Source organism: Notothenia rossii, assembly GCF_949606895.1.
Source record: "Notothenia rossii genome assembly, chromosome: 3".
In the NCBI taxonomy this organism is placed as follows: domain Eukaryota; kingdom Metazoa; phylum Chordata; class Actinopteri; order Perciformes; family Nototheniidae; genus Notothenia; species Notothenia rossii.
Window position 1 is genome coordinate 35,023,887 of NC_136901.1, and position 23,092 is coordinate 35,046,978.

Genomic DNA, 23,092 nt, shown 5'->3' on the forward strand with positions numbered 1-23,092 from the left:
GCTTCCCAGCTGCTTCAGACCACAACAATACCAAGAAAAGGCCTTTTGGGGAGCTTTAGTGGCTTTATCATTATTCACAAACACTCCAAATGTTTCTGGTGATCTATCAAGTGATGTAGTGGTCTAAAGCTGCCAAAGGTGGCTTAAGAATAAAGCAGGGCAACTTCTGCTCAGGCTCTTAACTTCTAAACATTGTTAATGATTCAAGCAAAAGATTATATTGCATTCTGTTATTCCCTTATCATAGTCGGCAAACACTGCCTTATTTCTTTCCAGTATGGCATCTGCGTAGTACGAGTCCGATGTATGAGTAATGAGAGCTCTACGTGAAGCCTTCCAGATTCTTCTTGGAAAGATAGATGAGCTTAGCAGATACAGACGGAGAAACAGCAGATCAACGGGCGCTGCACAAACCAGCCCACACCTGATGGATTCAGTCTGACGTTTGCTGTGTCTTCACAACATCAGGAAGGGATGGTTCCAAGAAAAAAAGCGGCCTGTCTGTGATTTATCGCCTGCGTTATTTTATCGTCCGTCTGAATCTGAGTGGAAAAAGTGAAAGGGGCGTTTGTCGTCTGTTTCCATTAGGCGCATAAAGGATGGGTCTGCTAACACTAATCTACAAAGGGCTTATCCGCCTGTCATCATGGAGATGAACTGTAAAAGTGTGTTGAATTGGGAATTTGTCTGTGTTTAAGTTCATGCAATTAGTGTTTTTTGTGCTACCGTGCGTCCATCTGAGTCGACATTAGACATGTATGTGTAAGGCATGTGTGATGTATGTGCAGAGACAGTGGAAGTTAGAGAGAAAGGATCATTGATAATTGCAGTATAATAATAATAATAATGCCATATTTTATTCCCCTTGGCTGGTCTTGGCTGCTTTAAGTGCTGTAGAAAGCTGGGATCCATTAACAGAGACATTTTTCCACCAGACGTGCATGTAGAGACAGGGCTCTCCTCCAGCACTCCTCCTGTCTGTCTGTCTGTATGTGTGTCTGTGTGTCTGTATGTCTGTGTGTCTGTCTGTGTGTCTGTCTCTCTGACTGTCTGTGTGTCTGTCTGTGTGTCTGTCTGTCTGTCTGTCTGTCTGTCTGTGTGTCTGTCTGTCTGTGTGTCTGTCTGTGTGTCTGTGTGTCTGTCTGTCTGTATGTCTGTGTGTCTGTCTGTCTGTATGTCTGTGTGTCTGTCCGTATGTCTGTGTGTCTGTCTCTCTGACTGTCTGTGTGTCTGTGTGTCTGTGTGTCTGTCTGTCTGTGTGTCTGTCTGTGTGTCTGTCTGTCTGTCTGTCTGTCTGTCTGTGTCTGTCTGTCTGTCTGTCTCTCTGACTGTCTGTCTCTCTGACTGTCTGTGTGTCTGTCTGTCTGTCTGTCTGTCTGTCTGTCTGTCTGTCTGTCTGTCTGTGTGTCTGTCTGTCTGTCTGTCTGTCTGTGTGTCTGTCTGTGTGTCTGTGTGTCTGTGTGTCTGTCTGTCTGTATGTCTGTGTGTCTGTCTGTCTGTCTGTGTGTCTGTCTGTCTGTCTGTCTGTCTGTCTGTCTGTCTGCCTGCCTGCCTGCCTGCCTGCTTGTCTGTCTGCCTGCCTGCTTGTCTGTCTGTCTGCTGTCTCTTGTTTCAATTGATACATCATACATTAGGTTTAAACTATCAATGCGTACTACGAGTAAAGTAAACATCTGAGGTAGGGACACCAAAGAACTGACACAGACGGACCGTCTGTTGTGTCGCCTCGCGTCTCCTGCTTCTTGGCCATGTGTTGCACTGGAACACACCGCTAAGACTTCAGCCGACGGCCAAGAAGCACGTATGAACTGCACATGCGTCAGTGGCAATAACTCTCCTTACCAGCAGGCGGCGGTAGTGTGTATTCGTCATTCAAAAGAGGCAACAAGACAGACTGCGTGATAACCGAGAGAAGAAGGCTGCGTGATATAAACAAACAACAAATACCGTGTGCGTTCCATTTTCACTCTACAGCGAGAAGCTCACGGGGCTTTCCCGAACCTGTGCCGAGAGCTGGAGTTAAATGAAATCTCAGTTTGTTTGGGTCCCTCACTTACGTTTTGCTTCTCATGCACTGATTCGCTAGCTGAACAGCCAATCAGAGTGATTTCTTTGACCGACAGCCTTTGGCCGATTGCAACATGCCGAATCGGTAGGTTTTCGGCTAAAAAGGTGTCGGCACGGCTGAAAAGACACGACGGTGCGGGACACACCAATCTGAGTAGGGCGGCAAGACGCTCATCGTTGGCCTGACGCTCATCGTTGGCCAAAATCGGCTTGGTGTGTCGGGGGCTTAAAGAATCAATAAGTCTAGGTTCCAAAATAATCTTTGATTCAGGACTTTCAGACTTGATCTACAATGTTGTATTTAATGTTAAACAGACACTTCAGATTATACTGGAAAGCAGTCTGTATATCTGAGTACAATGAGGTAATATAGGCTGGTTTAAAGTTCAGTAAGTCACCTTTCTAGGACTCTCATGGTGTGATATTTAGCTTTGTGTCATCCGACCAAATGTAAAGGTGAACGAGTTCAAAGCTGTTCTGAATACCCACATTTCAAGGCGTGGCAGAACAGCCTCCCTGTCGTAGAAAAGATAGAAATGAAACATTCTGACTGTCTTAACCTGAAGGCATTGATCACTTTGTACTCGTGTTTAGGCTTGAAATGTATTAGAATAATGAGAAGAGAGCTCAAGGGAGAAGTTCTAATACTGCTTAATATCCCGCCTCTGTAAAGACCAATTACTGCACAAAGAGTCAGATTGTTGGTTTTGGAAAGTACCAAAAAAAAAGGTTGCTTGCAGCCCCCTAGATTCCAAATAGAAAGTGGGTCACAAACACTGTCAAGTCATTTGTCTTGATCATACTGAAGGTTGGACCATTTCTTTCAAATCCGCTGCCAGTACGTGGTTTCGATACCCAGCCAACAGTCTCTTTTTACATCACTGTTCACTATTCTATGTCTGTGCAATTTGAAACAACGTAGATGACGGTAAATGTCACCAACGATGAGTTTCTCCAGAGTGCAGCACCGTCTCATTTCAGTATCTGTCTCTCTTCAGCCTGACATGATAACCTGGTTACTGATGGCACCGTTCACCACACCGTACGAAGGCGCTGATTGATTACCTTCGGTAGCTGTTTCCCTGAGGAATCCCTGCTGTGCTTTACCTGAGACAGAAGTAGTTCACATCCCCTCCTCCCAACTGAAGCATACCTTTCTTTTCTTACTGTAGTTGCCCTGAAAAAGTCAATCCACTTTCCTGCTCACTTTTAACTCATCTAATTTATTTTCCATGCATTTACCCAAATATCTTTAAGGGAATAAAGCCCAAAGCCTTTGATTTTATTCTATTGGTTGCTGCTAATCCTGTTGATCCAGGAATTATGGCTTTTTCCATTGTTGCACTTATAATAGCTCGCTTTGGACACGAGTGCGGCTATACAAACACAATAAGAGAAAAGACTATCTGTAACAGCCAGTTCAAAATCCTCGCCATCACTTGTTTTTCATCATGAATTTCCTCCGCTGGGTTGCCATGCTTTGCCAGATAAAACCCCCTCCTGCTCTTTGCAGGCCGGCTTGGCAAAGAGCGCTGAACTGAACTTGGCGACTTTACTGTGTCAGAGTCACGGACAGATGGGCAGCGTGTGAAGAGGAGTGGGAGAAAGATGGAAGAATGACAGGAAAAAGTTGAGAATCGAGGGGGAAAAGCCCCGGGTCGAGGAATCCACAGGAAGAATGTGTCTGTTTCTGGAGCTTTTTCCCAGTAATGGTTTAACCTGACAGTTAGTACGAGTCCAGCTCAGAACAGACTTCAGAGTAGTTAACAGGAGTTAGCCACTTAATAAAATGAGCTTTTTTCTCCTGCCACTGAAATCTGAATAAGTTGGACGAGGTTATTTTCCTCTGCTTCCTCCGATGAACCCTTATGTGCACAACTAACTAAAACAAACTCCAATCACAGAGTGTGTGGACCAGCTGCTTGTCTTTACATAGCAGTCATCACATTATTCAGAGAGGTTATAGACTGTAAACTGGGGAGTGTGTGCAGGAGAATGTATGTGCTTGCATTTATGGACATTTTGCTTTTGATTTTAACTATGAGATCTACCCTTTTTTTCCCTGCATGATTATGCAGATGATAAAAATCCACGAGAATTAATTGAGGCAACAGTTAGAACCCGGCCAAATCTGAAAAGTTTGCTGAGCTGTTTGGTTTTCATTTTGAGTTCAGTCTGAGTGCCAGCTTCAAACCCTTGTAAATAGTGTTGTATTGTGCAATAGGCTTTTTTAGAATGCAAGTCAAGCGTAATGCAACAACACACTCTCAACTCGTTATTCAAAGATCACATTTTGCTGGATAGTTTAGCAGACATTTGACATATCTTCATAACCGCCATGTTTTTCCACTTGGAAATCTTGAACCAAAGCCCACATTGGTCCTGAACAATGTACAAATAGTCCAGGTTGGTATTTCAGAAAAAGCAAAGCACTTGTCAATCACACTTCATACGGCTCAGCTTGAGATGATGCCTTTTCTTATTGAGCTTTGCCAGACCACAGTAAGCGAAACAAATATCGAGGGGTTTGTGAGCCCCCCCCCCCCCCCCCCCCCGTCTCATTCCAGCGACCTTTCTTCCATTTTTCCCATTTTTATGCCTTTCCATCAGAGCCGCAGACCTCCCCAGCACAGTGTCAGGCGGGGGAACGTCACCTTCCTCCGCTTTGACGCATTACAGCTCCTAAAAGCGGTATTGTTTTTTCACAACATTGTCTATTAGATTAAATGAGGCTTGTGCAAGTTGCTTATATTTGGCCTGTGGGGACGTACTTAACAGATCCTGTACATTCTTGGTCGTCTTAAGTACACACACACACTCTCCGGGCACACACTTAATGTTTAAAAGTCTGATTTTTGGCCTGAATTTCTGAATAACCAATAATGAGAAGTAGAGTGCAGCAAATTAAGATGGGAAATGGAACACCATCCATCACCTTAGTGCTGGAAAATGTTGTCTACGACTGGTGACTTTCAAGGGACTTTTTTCTTTTTAAGAAAATATACTTGCTCACAGGGGACATTTTAGACAAGCCAGTGAAGCAAAACTCTTAACTATAAGAAAGCGGGACGGGACACTGGAGATATAACTTAGAGAACTACTTTTATACCAAGAGAATCAAGTATTTCCCCTGAAAACTTGAGCCCACTGCAAGAAATGAAAGCAAGGTGCATCTCTTTGATCTGGACTCAGCCATGATAACAAGATAAGAAAAAGTCTCTGTTTCCTGTCTGTGCAACTGCCACTTCCCGCCATCTCAGCCTTAATCATTTCCTCCCTTCAGTCCGTCTGCTCCTTCCCTCTCCGCCTCCTCCTCAGTGTCGAAGTGTCTCTTGTCGGGTTAAATGAGACGAAGGGATGGAGCAGAGTCACCTTCCAGCCAGAAAAGCTCTGATAAAACCGAGAGGCCAGACAGGAACGTCCACAGACGCCAGACAACACATTTGTAGTTCCTGAGTCTGCAGTGGGACCCGGGTTAGTGCCATTCCTGTTTATAGCACCTCGTGTATCTGTGAAAAGATTCACCAGGACAGTAAAGTAAGGCTTTGAAATAACACACGTTGCTTTTTCCCCCGAAACAAGATAAGGAGCAGAATTGGTTTCTCAAGTTGTGTCCTCAAAGATGAGACATGTTACTTTAAGTGGCTGCAAGCTACGTCTCTTGTGTGAAGACATCAGTGGCTTGACTAACCTCCATTTCTCAACAGTACTGTAAGAAGAGTGTCTGCAACTATATCTAGGAATACATTTGAAGCTTTAAAGGCAGATTGAGTTAGACTTTCCTAACAAAAAGAACAGTTTAGAGACAGTTTAAGAAAGAAATCCTTTCAAGCATCACTTATGAACCACTAGAAATGGGTTTTCTTTAACTTCTCTTTACAGTGATAAACTACACCAGCATGTTTATAGCGACAGCAGGAAACAAACAAAGTCGCTGAGGCCGGGCCTGTTTGATGTTGTATGACACGCTACAAAAGTACTTGCTGAGGTCTAAAGCTCTGTTTCGTAGTATTGTCAAAACTCGGTGATCAGACATATACATTGTTATAATAATCAAAGCAATCGTAAATCTTGCGGTCAACAAAAGAGTACAACGGCCCTGTGTCACCCTCTCTTCCACACACACACACCTCACGCAGGTGAACAGGATTATAATGAGTATCCATGTGACCCAAGCCAACCAATCAATAGTGATCAAACAAATATCTTCTATTAAAACATAAAGGATTACTAAACACGTTTCATTGCTCCTACAATGTTCAACCTCAACCCCCAATTCAAAGTGTTTCTTTGGAATGCTACCAGAGAGACAGTGATTCCAGAAATAGATGATTGATTTCAAATGTGATTTTCTTGTAAGCAGATAACTTAATAACATGACATGCTTTACTCTCAAGGCCTGGAATCATATTGCAATAGGAGTTTTTCAACAATGTTCTTATTTTAAAGTAGTGCAGCAAGTCCACTGAGTTTGAAAGTTATTCAGAAACTGTCCTGGTGATCGAGGCCATACTGTAGCCTCAACACTACTGTGTGTGTGTGTGTGTGTGTGTGTGTGTGTGTGTGTGTGTGTGTGTGTGTGTGTGTGTGTGTGTGTGTGTGTGTGTGTGTGTGTGTGTGTGTGTGTGTGTGTGTGTGTGTGTGTGTGTGTGTGTGTGTGTGTGTGTGTGTGTGTGTGTGTGTGTGTGTGTGTGTGTGTGTGTGTGTGTGTGTGTGTGTGTGTGTGTGTGTGTGTGTGTGTGTGTGTGTGTGTGTGTGTGAGAGATGTTCTTTGTCATCAGTAATACTTCTGTTTGGAAGACTTGTTCAGATCTACTGCTTCCTCTAAAATATTTTTGATTACTCGCATATGAAGATTTTCTGCCTTTCTCTGTTTATTATAAATTCAATATCTTGAGCTTAGACAAACAAGCCTGCCCTGTACCTGACACAGTTGATAACTACATGGTGACTCTAGAGGAGGACTGAGCCGCCAAAGTTGCTAGAGAACATAAACAGAACTAAAAGTCAATTATAGACTCACATTTGTGACTCACCAAAAAAGAAGTAATCATAATGTTGCTCCATAACTGCTGGATGGTTGAATTATCCATCTGTTATTGCTGTTTTAACTCTAAATGTTTGCACAAGTAACTCTCCATGATGAAATGCATGCCTTCTACAGTGTGTTAGCCGCACTCTGTCTCACTGTGTCCAATCGTAGAGACAATATTTGCCTTTCTTACTTTACGGTGGCCTGTGCACTCCTGTTCCTCCTCCCGTCACGCCGCGCTCACCCCTGCTCTCCTCTCTGAAATGGATACGGAATATTTTCCACACACAGGGGTCTGCTTTCCGACCTCTGGACGTCTGAAAGGACCCCGAGGCCTCCTCATTCACCGACGTCCCACAAGAACAGTGCAAGCATTTTAGCTGACCTCAGAGAAAAAGCACAAATCCAACTTGACCGTAATTCCAATCAACATTCAACGCATGAATACACCTGTTTTTCATCAGATTATTGAAATGATTTAGCATATTTGCATTTTTTGAAGACATGTTTGACAGATTTTGTTCCCCCTAATGCCTCCAGCAGCTGTCACCATGTATTGATAGCTCAGGACCCTTTGAATGCTCTAAAAGTCACATATATGTGGCTGACAAGTGTTGACAGACAGGTAGTGCAGAGATATGCACGCCGAGAGGTCAACTGAGGTCATCGGTCTTCAGCTCACTAAAGTGCAGAAAGGCCAAGAGGCTGAACATGTCCAAATAGGTGCATCCTGTCAGAAAACGTACACAAATATATTTGAGGTTCGGCCAGATGCTTTCATTCACGCTTATTTTCCCAGCCCGACCTCTATTGAAAATGTGCGTTGTGTACAATTGCACCACAGTTTGAATAGTTTTGTTCGACCCATCGTTTTCCGAACACTGGATTTCTCATTTGGATCAAACCCTTTTCAATTTGACAGAGAGACTTTTTCGTACTCTCAACCCAAGCTCACTAGTAGTTTCCTCCAACATCTGTACTCACTGCAGCACTCATGTGTTGGACCAGGCTATATCCTTCATCTGTATCTGTCCTCATCTTTAGGTACAAAATCCATACGTTTTGTTTTTTCATCGGCAAGAAAATCTCCTGGTTGTGAGCCTCATATTCATACGGCATATTTCAAAAGAAGGCAGCAGAAACAAATGGATAGCGTTTGACTTTGTAGAAAGGGTTATTTGCGTGCATCAACAAGTAAGTCATCATTGTATTTTTGGCCAGCTTGCTTTTTCTGCTCTGCTATTGTAGACTTTGCTGAAAGGTCATAAATCGTTGCAGTTATTGGTGATGAAGTAGATTCTGTCGACTGCTGTTTGAATCACACTGTCTTTCTGTCACTGTCTCCTCAGCATCAGTTGATTTGTCCATCTGGCTCTCTCGGTTTTTATTATGGTTTCTTTTTCATTTCTGTTTGTCTCCACTCAATACTGTATACCGTATGAGCTGACTTCGATGTTGTGTCCCATTTAGCCTTGGACTGAATCTGTTGCGGGCAAATGACTGGGCCAAAACCAGCAAATCCAGTTAGAGGAAGAATGAGGTGATTGAGGCCAGTGGAAACAACAGTGTGTGTGTGTGTGTGTGTGTGTGTGTGTGTGTGTGTGTGTGTGTGTGTGTGTGTGTGTGTGTGTGTGTGTGTGTGTGTGTGTGTGTGTGTGTGTGTGTGTGTGTGTGTGTGTGTGTGTGTGTGTGTGTGTGTGTGTGTGTGTGTGTGTGTGTGTGTGTGTGTGTGTGTGTGATTCTGATTCATTTGGTCGTTGATTTGTCCGACCATTTTCCAATACCAATTTTGTTTCTGTACCCTCCACAAAAGACACGTATGTTCTATCTTGTGTAAGGTGTTATTTTCTTTTAAATGTAAGAGAGGACGGCAATGTCAAATGTTTCTCACTAAATTATAATTGTTCTTACGTCTTAGAGGGGCTTCTCTTTCTCGTTCTCCAATGTTCTCTTAGTATATGAATCAGATACGTCGCCAGAGGGGAAATTAGCACACAGCGATTCGTCTTTCAACACGGCCGCTGAATAAATGTGTCTCTTGCTGCTCGTCACAATTACCCAGTGCGCCTTTTCTCACTTCTTTTAAAGAAATTGGAATGAGCTCAGCAGCGGAGTGGGCAATCCTTACACTTCCCGGCCGTGTAAAACACAGATGTCAGTAAAGCCCCTCGACGGCACGAGTGTAATTTCAGACCTTTCCGCACCGGACCCACGCATCCGTCACAGCGTCATTTCTTGCGCGTTACCCTGACAGCTAATTGGTCCCCTGAGATGAGGTTTCAATGTAATGAGTGCAGGGAGGAGGAGTGTCGTCCTGTCTAGAAAAGTGGGGACACTGTGGAGTTTCTGCTTGACTCTAAGGGCGGATTCACCACTTCATCCAAACATAAATCACACACACACACTTTGACTTTTAATTGGTTGACTTTATTAACACTCAAGCTGCAGTAGCGATCGCTAAATATATCACAATTTATATAGTGTGTTTAAATAATGAAAATAAATCTAATTTGCATTTTTATTTTACACATCATCACCAAAACTCCCTTCATGAGCTATATACATATAGTTTGTTGTACAAACAAGATATCTCCAGTTACACTCTTTGGTCAGCCAGATGCACACACCTACACACACATGTTTCTGAACACACACTTTCCTACACACACTGTGTTCACTCTGAACCTCACACTCTGTTCTTTCCACTGAGCGTGCATTCACACATGCGCACGCACACACACACACACACACACACACACACACACACACACACACACACACACACACACACACACACACACACACACACACACACACACACAAAATACACAGATTCCCACTTACTTAAAATACTTCTCAGCAATTGATAGGTGTTGCTGACACCAGCCTGATGGAGCTGTGTGTGTGTGTGTGTGTGTGTGTGTGTGTGTGTGTGTGTGTGTGTGTGTGTGTGTGTGTGTGTGTGTGTGTGTGTGTGTGTGTGTGTGTGTGTGTGTGTGTGTGTGTGTGTGTGTGTGTGTGTGTGTGTGTGTGTGTGTGTGTGTGTGTGTGTGTGTGTGTGTGTGTGTGTGTGTGTGTGTGTGTGTGTGTGTGTGTGTGTGTGTGTGTGTGTGTGTGTGTGTGTGTGTGTGTGTGTGTGTGTGCGTGCGTGCGTGCGTGCGTGCGTGCGTGCGTGCGTGCGTGCGAGCGATAAATGAAAGGCGAGGGGTGGGGTGTTAAGATGGAGGGTTACAGAGTGAAATCTGTGCTTCAAAAAGAATTGGTGACGAGGCTTTGAAGAATAATACTCTTTCGGCGGGGTCAAAGGTCAGGGAGGAGGAACTGTCTGTCAGCGGCTTCAGTGGCCGGTATTTAAACGCCGTATTAACGATGAATATCATTAGAAAGCTGTGGTTTCTTGAGATCAATGGAAAAAGTGGGTTTCCACTCGGCCACGGTGCTGTGGACACCACGGTGCTTTAAAGTAGGCTGTCTGGTATGGCTAAAATTCTCCTGTGTTTTGAATTGAGCCCGAATAATAATAGTTGTTTTTGTTCTTCCCAATATTGACATGATGTCCCTCATTAGATGGAGTTACCTAGTTGTATTGATGAAGTAGAATTGGTTTCTTTGCATTTTAGGTGTCTCTTGACCATGTTAATTTAAAGTTGAGTTTAAAATATGCGCTTTTATCAGTAGTTGAAAAATAAATCTCACCACAAAGTCCAATTAGTTGCATCTATAGCTTTTGAACAGGTCAAAGTCTAACTCTCGGCTGATTGAATTTGTTCTGTTGAAGTTGAAGTGAGTACTCTAATAACAGTTTTATGATATGATCAAAAGCTCAACAGCTACTTAATGTACCTACCTTGTGGTGAAATTATTCTGATGTTTCCAAGATCAACAATGAACTTCCAATCTCAACTTGACTATTTAGAAAAATCGGTTTCAAACAACCCTATAAACTGCATTTCCTGAGCGTTACATTTTCCACTTAAAAGATAAACTTGCCCATGTTCACTCGTAGATAAACTCTCTGCTGAAAGTAGAGTATCTGCTATTTCAGTGCAGCAGCTACGAGTCAACATCTGCCATGCTGATGCATCAGCTGGCCCTAATGTTGAATGACGAACATGCCTTTCCTATAAAATGTTTTATTGGGTTTGATGAGTGCACTTTTCTTCTTCCTCCACACCTCAATCGGCTGCTCCGAGCTCACACAACAGAATTAACACTCAAATCACACAAAATCTTTCAGCATAGGGATTTACTTTAGCATCTTGAGATTAGGATTGACCAAAAGCGTCACATATTGGCACCTGAAGAAACCAAAAGTATGTCAATGAGACGGTAGCAGCAAACTAAATAACATGTTTGTATGGGCTCAGGCGTGTGGGTCTATTAGTAAAGCACTTGCGATGTTGAGGGTAGACAGTGAAAGTGCCAGATTCCATTTGGTTGTTTGCTTTGGGGAGTGAGTGTCTACGAGTCGGTCTGACTGTCTCTGTTTGTTTGGACGACTATAAGTAGGTAATTGGTTCATGTATGCGAAACCACAAATGTTCCTACATCCTGCTGTCTTTGTTTTCCCTGCTTTTTATGTAAATTATTTCCCATTCTCCGGGTCTAATTGTGCAATCTTTTAGTTTCTGCATCTCTTTGTTGTGTTTCCAGCCTCAGTAGAACACCTCGTTCCAGGTAGTTACCCAAACATAAAGACAAAAATATGCACTCGCCTCATTTTTAATCAGATCCTGTTTGAAACGCCCTGTGTTGGAAAGCAAACCTCCCCCCAGGACCCGATGCTGATCATCCAACCGAGGAGAACACATACAAATATATAATCTGTTTCAATTCACTAAATGCAGGTGTTTCTCATCAACAGAGTATTTTTATTGGTGTTTTAGTTTTTCTGGAGTGCTTGCAGGTTCCACGTTTCTCTTGATTTATGATGAGCCTTTGTAGGAATCCACGGCCGAGTGTAAGCGGTTCCAAAATGTGTCGTCCCTCAAACGACCTCCCAGCTAACGCTCCCATTTGATGCTGTGAGGTCTAATATAACTTATCAGCGAGGGCCAAGCCAATAAATTCAAACCTCTACATTAATATGTAGCGCAAACACCGACGTCTCTCCCATTCCCCACTCTATCAGAGGAAATCTCCGCCTACAGCTGGGGCCAAGACTAATAAACCCCTCAGGAGAATGAAGAGGAGAGAAGGGAACATGAGAGAAATATGCAACTACAGCAACAACCATCAACAAAATAAAGGAAAAGTCTGTCTCCACAGTGTGGTCTGAGAGGTGATTGGATACATTTTCATGGATGCTTTAAGCCAGTCTCCAAAAATCATTCCCTGCGTCTAAGCACTTTCAACACGCCAGTCTGGAGTCGAGACAAGGATCGCGCTTCACCACAATGTTGCCTCTGTTTATGTCAGAAATGAAGTCTGTGCCTTAGAGATGACGCTGCGGCCGAGAAGTGAGGTAATGAGCTCATGAATCTCACAAATGACATAACTCGTGGGATTTGTTCCGATCTTAAAACGTAACTCGGTTGAAAATTGATTTTTAGGTTCATATAGGTCGTTTCTAACATAGCAACGAAAGTGTTTAGAATATCAACATTAAGGATCTGGTTTTGCTTTTTTGATGCTGACCTGTCACCTGCAGATCGATATTCATCGTCTCTTGATTAAAAACAGCCTCAAAAGACCCTCTCACCAACTACTTGCTAGTGATGATAACATCAAAAAACTGCAAGGGAAAATATATCCCCACCATCATATCAAAGGATAACTCCCAATGTAGATTGATGATGCAAAATAATTTTTATATTTTCTTTAAAAACTTTGGTAAAAACCTGTAGCTGATTAAATATAAGGTTTCTCTTGCAACAATTACTACTTATGTAAGTTGACAAGTTTATTTGACTTAATCCATGTTTAAAATATTAGCCAAACACGAAGGCAGCAAGAAAACATATCATGATGACATTTGCCAGTAAATCATACGAAACACTGATATATTATTCATCCAGTTGGAAAACATTTGAAACGTCAACATACGGTATAACTGATGAGGTCAAATGTGCAATAATATGCACCCCCATAAAAAAACACAGGCTGATAAACGACGCTGATATGAGAGAAATGCCATTTAAATATTTTAAATGTCAAACACACTCTCGGAACATAGAAAACAAGTCGCAATGAATATAAATAACCCGATGCATGACTCGAGGCAGATTGCCAGGCCAGTCCGACCTCGCCGTCGTCCAACTGGCACTCGGACAGAAGCTGCTCTTGTGATTTTTCCTCCCACTCAATCAAACCAGCTCTCCTCAGCCAATTACCCAGAATGCCGTGTCCGATTTGGAACACGGTCCGTGCCTTAAGTGTTTCTCTCAACGCTTCGATCCGCCAGAACAGCACCGGGACCAGTGGGGGGATAATTGAACGAGTTTCTCATTTGCCAGCCAAGATATCCTTTCCCCATGGCATCACATTGTGGAATTAGCTTCTCTCTGACTCTTTCCGGTGTCTCTCCTCTTGCCGTTCCTGGTTGAGTTGTTGAGTTTGATAAATGATGTTGTGACAGAAACCTTGCTTGGCTGTCCGCACTCTCTCCTCCAACACACGCCGTGGCACTTATTCGCCAAACTGTTCCTCAATTTGGGCTTACTTAGAAAACAAGATTACACAGGCTGCCTTTAGTGACGACTTTAAAATGGTTACTTAGTGCCAAGTGAGTGAGTGGTAGCCCCATTCGGAGCGTTTTCCTGTAATGGCTCTCCTGTTCTTGGAATAGTTCTCTATCCCTAAAATGTTCCAAACTACACCCCAGATAGGTTAACAATTATCCGAAAACATCTTCTGTGGTTTGGATAAACTGCTCTTTAAGCAAAGTGATTGATGAATGATCCTCTCTTAAAGCATTGTGCTGCTTTTTGTGTCTATTCCTGAACTACAGATCCATAATTTCTCCGGGATGGGACGCCATGTGGGGCTGATTGATGTGCAGAGGGCATAGAGAGGCGAAGTCCCGCCCATCTACTTCCGACCCGTGGGACCTTACCTCGGAAAAATTATATATTGAAGTCAATGTCGAGAGAAAGATTATCTTTCGATCCCGTTTGAATTGTGCCACGAATTACACATGATGTTTGTCAATTAAAAAAATTATTTCCACTTAAAAAAAGTCACAGTTTGTCGTAAAACTGTTGAAATATAAGACTATGACAAATACGCAACTAAAGACTACAAATCCCAGAATCCCGGTCCCGCATGCTGGCTCTTACGGAACCGACTAACTCCCCTTGTGTGTATGTGCAGCTCTCAACGTGCCCAGACTTGTAGTGATTTTCACCTCTTTTAATACTTTTCGCCTCATTCTGAAAGAAAGAAGTGAAATGTGCCAACGTGACGGCCGTCTTGGTGTGTGGTGCGAGACGGGAGATGTAGTTCATTGAGCGGTTTCACACAAAAAAAGTGTTACTTCACAGTTTTACGACACTTTTTTTTTTGTTACCTGCAAAATTATCTTTTAAATTGACAAACATCATGTGTGTAATTCGTGGCACAATTCAAACGGGATCGAAAGATAATCTTTCTCTCCGCATTGACTTCGATACATAATTTTTCCGAAATAAGTTCCCATGGGTCGGAAGTAGATGTGCGGGACTTCGCCTCTCTATTTCAGGAAATGTGTTCATTGAGACTAAATATATTATAGTACATGCTTCTTGTGTAAGATGTGCCAAATGTGTTAAGTTTTTAATCCTCATAACTTGGAGGCAACACTTCCGTATGTTTCCATCTTCGCCCTGCAGTGTTAACAAGCATCCCCTGCGCACTGTAGTTAACGGAAACACACTGTCTCCTGTCTGGTTTATTACTTCTTTGACCTCTCTTCAGAGTCAACCTGACATGGTGACTTGTTTGTGTGCTTGACTCTTTATTTTCAACATCAGGGTTCATCGTTAATGGTGCAAACTGCAGAATAGAAAGATAGCTCACACCTTCTAACGGCACTTACCTTCCTCCATCATATGCTGCAGACATAATGAATGCATTCAATTCATTATAACCACTCAGAAAAGTGAGTTGCTAGACTTGCTAGACCAACCTGGCACTTGCCCTCCTGGGTTATTGGGCAATCCTTACTGTGGAGCCCTGTATATTGTACTACTGGTTTTGATCCATCAACAGTATTTTGTGGCAAACAAAGAACACCACAGATTTTAGACGACTCACCGCAGGCATCAACTGTTTATGTTTATCTTAAATAGCTTCTTGTAATAGTGCGGATGTGAGCCCATCTTGCATTGACTTCCTTTTTTCAAAACAAAGAACTGCAGGTTTATATTCAAATTTCTTTATTAGGATAAACCCCTTGAGGTGAATCACCTCGTTTTCAAGGGGGTCCCAAGAAAACAAATAACAAACAAGTACAACATACAAACAACATTCACACACATACATCGGAAGAAATAACCAAGAAATTACAAACATTCAGCCTAAGCATACAGCACATGGTAATACATTATAGGTTTGATTTCTCAGCATTTCCTCTGAGGGCGATGCTTTTTGGCGGCCAATCCTAAATCCTGAGCGTTAAAAGAAGAGAGAGTTTTGAAACTTGTGTTGGCAGGTTACCTTTTTATTATTTGCCAAAATCAAAAAGATGACCTGAAATTTATGAAAGGGAATTTCTGCTTTGTCTGAGGCAACTTTCAAGTCTCCACAAGTACATGTTATCAATAGTGTCTCACAGACTGAGAGGTAGCAGAGGAGGTTAAAACCTTTAAGAGCTTTACTTTATGATATGTTTCATGTAAGGAATAATATGTAGCAGCATCCTGGGTGGCCCCTGTGGAGACCTTCCCTCCTCACTGTGTCAGTCTTCCCACTGAGCAAGGGAAACGTTTGTGAAATACAGTCAGTGAAACAGAGATAATGTAGCATGAAGTGTGGAACCAATTGACCCGCAAATGGTAAGAAATACAACATATTAAAGAAAATACTTAATAGGCTCTCATGTCAAAACATTTCCACATTAATTTGCCTTTAAATTGTGAACCAACCGCACTTAAAAGTTAAGATGTTTTTGAACCAGGAGCCACTTACTACATATGAAATGTTTTCTATTCCTGTCAAGCACGATAAAAGGAACAAGACATTTATGGGACAAAAGTTCAGGGCATATCTCCGATTGGAACAGGAAACGAATGATCTTTGCAAGCAACCTAGTTCCTCTCAAATATCCAAAGTATGTTTCCCTCCATGTTGCTCAATAATACCAAAGTGAAGTCCTGTGAGTGCAGTTGTTTATCCGTGTGCACATTGTTCTGCTGGGCCCCTGCAGAGATGTTGTTGTGATTTTTACCACCCAAGCCAAGAGCAGATAGCCTGTCAAAACAAGCGCTCTCACTTCCGATGGGGGAGACAGTTTTCTCTCAACGGATGCATTTTTTAGTTGTCTGCCTTGGAATGCCTGCGAATTAAGTTTTTAAAATGTGGATCTTAAGGAAGTACAAATAAATCATGGTTGAGAAAAACTGGATACATAAGATTTGACCATTGAACATTTGCAAAAAATGCTAATACATACCATACTGTTCGCATACACTTACAACCTCCCAAATAAAATCCCCCTGCAAGGAATCAGCTATTATCAATGTCAAAAAGATTAGGTTATTATTAATACCGATGTGTTGTGTTGTTGCGTAATACTGTAAGGACTGTACTTTGTCTTCATGCTGTGCACCTTGGGAAGCTGTACAGAATATATAACATAATGCATTGCAAGTGTACAGCTCTTCCCATGTTTTAGATAGTGAACCAATCTTACAAAAAAGTGTAGATTTGACTGATACCATATTTTAAAGTTTCTATGTATTTAACTTTGTACTGCTTTATCCGATGAGGTACCCACTGTTGCAGATGGATTAAGAAACAAATCATTAACTAGCTTCCGTCGGAGCCAGGTGGGTTCGGCCCCGGATCAAAGTCACAGGAGGGGCTGATGGGAGGCCAGCAGTACGGTGGAGATGGGTGGCGGTGGGGGGGGTATCCTTATTTAGCATTCAGAATAGCTGCCATGCATATATAAGCCTTTGATTAACAGCTGGGGCACCTTGGCTCCACTCAAGGTGTGGTTTCCTAGGCTCTTCTGCCAAATGCAACGATGTGCCTCCTTTCGAAGAGCTCATCACACCAGCATCTGTTTGGAGAGCCAGAATATGGATCCAGCTCTTCATCAGTGGACTCATGGATTTATTTATCGGTGGTTCATCAGTGAAGGGTATCGTACTTATGGCCACATTTTGATATCCTGTTTCACTTTCATGACTTAGTCCAACTTGGTGTGAGTTTTGAAAACTCCTTATAGAATTTTTTTTCCTTTCCATTTGATTATTCTTAAAGAAAGGTGAAACTATTTCCAGCTAGTTGCTCATTTTCAGGTTCATAATTGTATTTAGTTCCTCTATTGTGACATGTCTCCATTCTTTAATGTTCAGAAAGCTCTTTATTTTTCTCATACTGCCTGTGCTGCAAGCACCTCTTTTCACCCTCTGTCTGAAACCAGAGCCCAGTCTGCTCTGATTGGTTAGCTGGCTGGCTCTGATTTAGGGTTTGCAGACCACTTGCGTGCACAAAGAACTTTACAGCACACTACAGGAAAAACCCCAAAAAGCACAAGAGGGCCCCTTTTAATTCGTAAATGAAAAGTCAACTATGTAGATTAAATAGATGCTTTAAAAGGTTGTGAACTTGATAAAAATATGTACAGTAATATTTTATTTTAATCAAATACCAGCGCATGTTGGACTGCCGTATTTATTGCTGTGTGTAGTTGACTGTATATGATTCTACTGTATAAAAACACCCTCTCGCCCTCTCTCTTGCTCTCGCCCTCTCTCTCTTTCCTGCTCTCTTGCTGCTTTCCAAAGTCCGAGGCGTTTTGGATCAGAGATATATTCGCCGCTCTTACCGCTAATCCTGTTGCTCCCGGCACTATCACCGCTGCTTTGACAGATATCATCGGCTCCAAACCAGACACACTTAAACTGTCCCATTGCTGCCGGCTTGTTATCTCTTCCTTGGACCTGGGCCGCCATTGAAGTGTCTGCCAAGTGTGTAATTGAAGAAATGCATAAGATGTAGAGGAGCGTAGTGAGGCCTCAAGCTGACATACAGCTGCTTGAGGAGTATCGGTGGACACATGTACAGCATGAGTTGAATTGCTTGGTAGGTAGGAGACGCAATATGTGTTTCCGATCAATGCATCAGAAATATTTAGGTCTTCTAGACTTCTTTTTTAGCACTCACTGACGATAGGCTCTCGTCCATTTTCTTATGAAGTGATTTCATTGGTTTAAGGAAGACTAACATTTTAGAAATGTATTTGAGATAATAAGTAACTTTCCTTGCCATTATTTATTCGGCATGAAGGCTTCTTCTCACACATGTCTGTTAACCTTTGAAGCCAAAATTCCACTTTTTCTTGAATCTCTTTTTTTCCTGTTATTAAAAAATGCCAGTTTAATTCCTGTGTGGTGATATCAGAGAAAATATGTTTTCATGAGCGAAAACAAGTTGAATTTATGAGTCAGACGCTTATTTTCCATGCATTGTTTGCTGCTACATACACAAATATAATGTGTTTGTGTATTCACCTCAGCCTGTGTGCTTGTTTTCAGATGTTAAATATCGATTTGCTGCTTTTGTGAACCCTCTGCATTCCTTGACCAATAAGGTGCATGCAGAGAGTTAGACTGAGCCCCCTTCCCGCACACTGGCTCCTGCGGTCGTCTTTATGTTAATACTCTGACCCAAAGTATGTCGGGGCGAATCGGGAGGCTGTTATTAGTGGGTATGAATGCGTATGCTCAGTTTGGTGGCATCTCCGCAGTCGCTAACACCAGCCACTGACTCATGGCTAAGGCAGAAACCACCGTGACCCAAAAGCACTTGAGTAGACGCCTAATAAAAGATGTAACAGCAACTTAAAACACTCACAAATTCAATATTAACACATGAGGAGGACACGGCTAGAGTGCGAACACATCGATTTCTTCTCTCATGTGATGAAATGTTCAGAAATATCACTGACAGCTTGGAGCAGCCGTAGCAAACTTCCCCCTGCTGGGAACCAGGGCTTTGAGGATCAGAGAAACCAGGCTCTCCCTCTCCTCTAGTCTCTCTATCCTCCTTTTACTCCCTCGCTTCACAGACTCTGTAATTACACCACTCCTGCCTGCGCCGCTTGAACTTTAGCCAATTAGACAATAAAGACCAGAGCTTTCTCTTTCTCCTCTCTCTGCGTCCCTCCCCGGTCACACCCTTGCGTGTCTCCTCTCGCTTTACCTCGCATATTTTACAGCCTGTCATCTGTAGCTAAATATTACGTCCTGTTTGGACTCAGAAGACAGAAAAGCATCCACTTCCTCCCGACACACAGCCTTTGTTTTCCTGTAATTCTCCAGGATTAGTCGTGACATTTTGAGCTGTTGGTAAATAAACAGATATGAGCCCTACGGACTTCACCTTGGTTTCATCCACATAACCAACACCCTTACAACAAACCTAGGCATTGAAAAGCTAGCAGATGGTCCTGTTGTTTTCTTCTCTTTCACTCAAAATAAAGATGTGTTTCTGGCTTTAATGTCCCGCCTAATTGTACGTGGGGGATTGTAAACGCCGGCTAAAGTTAGTTTGGGAACTGAAGCCGGTGTCTGGGGCGGACACAGCTCGGTGTGACCAGTGTTCTCCGGTGGTTTGAGACCACTGGCAAGCAGCTGCGTACTCCGTAGGAGAGATAATTACAATCGTAGAGCTCCATCCCTCCTTCTCATCGTGCCCTCTTGCTGAGGTAGGCTTTTGAGGAACCCTAGAATTGAGGGCTGTTTTTAGTGGTTGTGTGTGACGTTGTTCTTCGTTATTCAGTTTAGTCATGTCACTAAAGCTGGAGTTAAGTTGGCAGGCAGAGGGACAGGATGTGTGTGATTGGTCAACCTTTGGAGAACACTAACAGCATGGTTACACTAAAAGGATGTTGTCCTTCTTGTCAGCTAAATATTGTTTGAGAGTGCAGCATTTAAAATCCTCTGATGTTTAACCAACATGAAAAGTGTTTTTTTTATATTTCCCATAATGAGTTTGTTTTCTTCCTCTTACAGCAAATCCTCCGTCACTCCCGTGCTAACGCCTCCAAGGTCATTTTCCTGATCACCGATGGATACTCTAACGGCGGGGACCCCCGTCCGGTGGCGGCCGCTCTGAGAGAACGCGGGGTGGAGATCTTCACCCTGGGAATCTGGCAGGGAAACATCCGGGAGCTCCACGACATGGCCTCCCCCCCCAAGGAGCAGCACTGCTACCTGGTGCACAACTTTGAAGAGTTCGAGGCCCTGGCTCGACATGCACTGCACGAAGGTATGACGGACAGATGGGGATTACATATGCTGATTTGTTGCGCCATAGAGTGCAACAGTGACGCGTCCTAAAACACGGAAGTAAGTTAGCATTTTACCACTTCCGGTTCCTTCAACAAAAACCAATGCAATTTCTCCATAGGATTTTGGAAAATAGCTGGAGATAAGGTCTGTGGTTGACACACATTGAAGAGACAGATCACGTTTTGTTCAGCTGGATAATTTCCACATGTCTACCCTACTTTTACAATATTTTCCAAAATCCTATGGAGAAATTGCATTGGTTTTTGTCGAAGGAACCGGAAGGAGTTTACTTCCGGGTTTTAGGACGCGTCACTGTGGCACTCTATTTCTTTCTTTTTTAATGACAAATATTTCTTTTTCTTTTTACCAGCAAAATATGTATGCAAATGTAAACCCCCTCCCCGTAAAAAATAAATACAAATTATAGTAATAAAACAAAAGAAAAAAGTATATACCTAAAGTAATAAAAACATTATTATCCTATAAAGAAATATATAAATGTGAGTACTGAATAATATTTAGAAAAGGGAATTTAAAAAGACATGCATACACATAAATACATTGAAAATATAGGAATGGACTTGAGGTTTTAACAGTGTGTTACTCTTTGTCTCCTTGATGCCTCCCACCATCCTCTCAAGCGATATTTCTAATGTGAAGGATTTACCCTTAGATTCAATGTTTACTTGGAGGAAGCAGATAATATTTAAAAATAGAATCTGACAACGTAAAATGGTTTCTTCTGTAATGTGCCGCCAACAGCCATTTCGCTTCACTTCCACACAGAGCGAAGCCCCTTTCCCACACTTGACGGGGGCTTTCCCACAATTTGGCGAAAAAGTGGGATTCCGTCATGGGTTTAAAACCTAAAATATCACCATAAACATCACAGCTCTGAGTGTCTAGAAAGCTATAAATCCTACACAGGCAGCTTCTGAAATCCCAGGCAGTAGGTGCAGAAGAAAAGATCAGTGAGACGGCGGGGGGATAAGGGTGTGAGAACAAAAGCCAACACACACACTTCATTATCAGTCGGTCTTGAAGTCTGACCAGCGCCTCAACACACACACTTTTCAAACGTTGAGCCACATGTTGAGACACTCTTACTGGCCGTGGATCAAGTTGCAGCAATGACGCAAGAGACGTCTCCCCTCTTCCTCCATGGACCTCTCTGTCTTCCCGCTCTCGCAATAAAACGAAAAAAAGGGGGATGGGTTGAAATGTAGAAATAAAATATAAGTTTCCTCGCAGCCCAGCATCAAAGCTCGATCTGGCCTCAGATTCATTCTTTTTTCTTTGAAAATGTCTTGGCTTGTGTTGGGTTCTTGTGTGTTTTGGAGGAATTGATATGCTTGGGGAATAAGGCAATGGCTGTTGCTTAAAGTCCGTTAACACTTGTGGCTTAAATGTACTTGTATTTATACATTTCTGTGGCTTAGGTGTTCATTTGGGGCTTTTATTTCTTGAGCAGATTATGTCACAAGTATGTTTCATTTAGTCTTTATAGCATAGCGTACAGAGCCTGCCAATATACTTTAATATTACGCAGCTTGTAAACCCTTTAAAATTGCTTTCCCTTAATCATGCACCTTGCAAGTACATGTGCCCGAAACCCCCACTTTTACTGTAACAACTTAAACTTTAGGTAAATGCTCTGACTGCCAGGTGGTGAAATCTGATCCTTTCTGCAACCTGTGCTTCTTCCCTCTGTCCGTCCCTCAGACCTCCCGACAGGAAGCTACATCCAGGAGGATCTGTCGCGCTGCTCCTCTCTGTGTGACGCCGGCAGGGACTGCTGCGACCTGATGGCCAGCTGTAAGTGCGGCACACACACCGGACAGTACGACTGCATCTGCGAGAAGGGATACTACGGGAAGGGGCTGCAGCACGAGTGCACAGGTAGGACACACGGATGAGTGCCAGATTCTGCACTTCACCGGCCTTACCTTCATCTCAGCTGTCTCGTTACACCCTTCTTGCTACTGTCACCAATCTTAGAATATCTCAGCCAATGTACCTTTTATTGTTACAGAGCGGGGATGTAATGGTTTGTAATGATCTGGAAGGTCTTATGAGTTTGCCAGTGAAGTTTAACCTAGTTGGAGTTAATTCGTAACTCACGTAATACATTCCAAAATGCTTGTAACGTGAGCATCGAGTGTGAAAATTAGACACAAGAAACACACCAAAACATGTGGGAGAGATCCTAGCAGCGCTGAGAGAGAACTGGGAACTGTTTTCCAAACCACTGAATATTTCCCTTGCATGTCATCCCTGAAACACCTTGTTTTCTCAGGATGAATGCAGCTCATTAAGTCATGTACCCAGTTAATATGAGAAGGTGGATTTCCAATTTAAAAGAATCAGCTGCGTAGCTATCAAAGTAGGGAAAGCAAAGGCAACCTTATGAAGACCTTTGTGTTTTTTGGGGAGAGGCCAAGAATTGCAACAAGCTGACTGACACTGAGCTCACTGAAAAACGGTAACATCCCCCCATTAAAAGTCTGTTGCATCATTATTACTTTCCTGTTTTGGTTCATTCTTACCTTCAACA

At 42.8% G+C, this 23,092-nt stretch overlaps 1 protein-coding gene across 2 annotated transcripts in view; it reads left to right on the forward strand.

Annotated features, from left to right (window-relative positions):
- The window catches only part of svep1 (sushi, von Willebrand factor type A, EGF and pentraxin domain containing 1), an 80,628-nt gene that overhangs the window by 6,004 nt on the left and 51,532 nt on the right, over positions 1 to 23,092 (forward strand). For both annotated transcript variants that reach the window (XM_079669179.1, XM_079669178.1), the window contains exons 4-5: positions 20,260 to 20,515; positions 22,261 to 22,437. In XM_079669179.1, the coding sequence (XP_079525305.1) occupies positions 20,260 to 20,515; positions 22,261 to 22,437 (433 nt within the window). The remainder of the gene's footprint in view (positions 1 to 20,259; positions 20,516 to 22,260; positions 22,438 to 23,092) is intronic.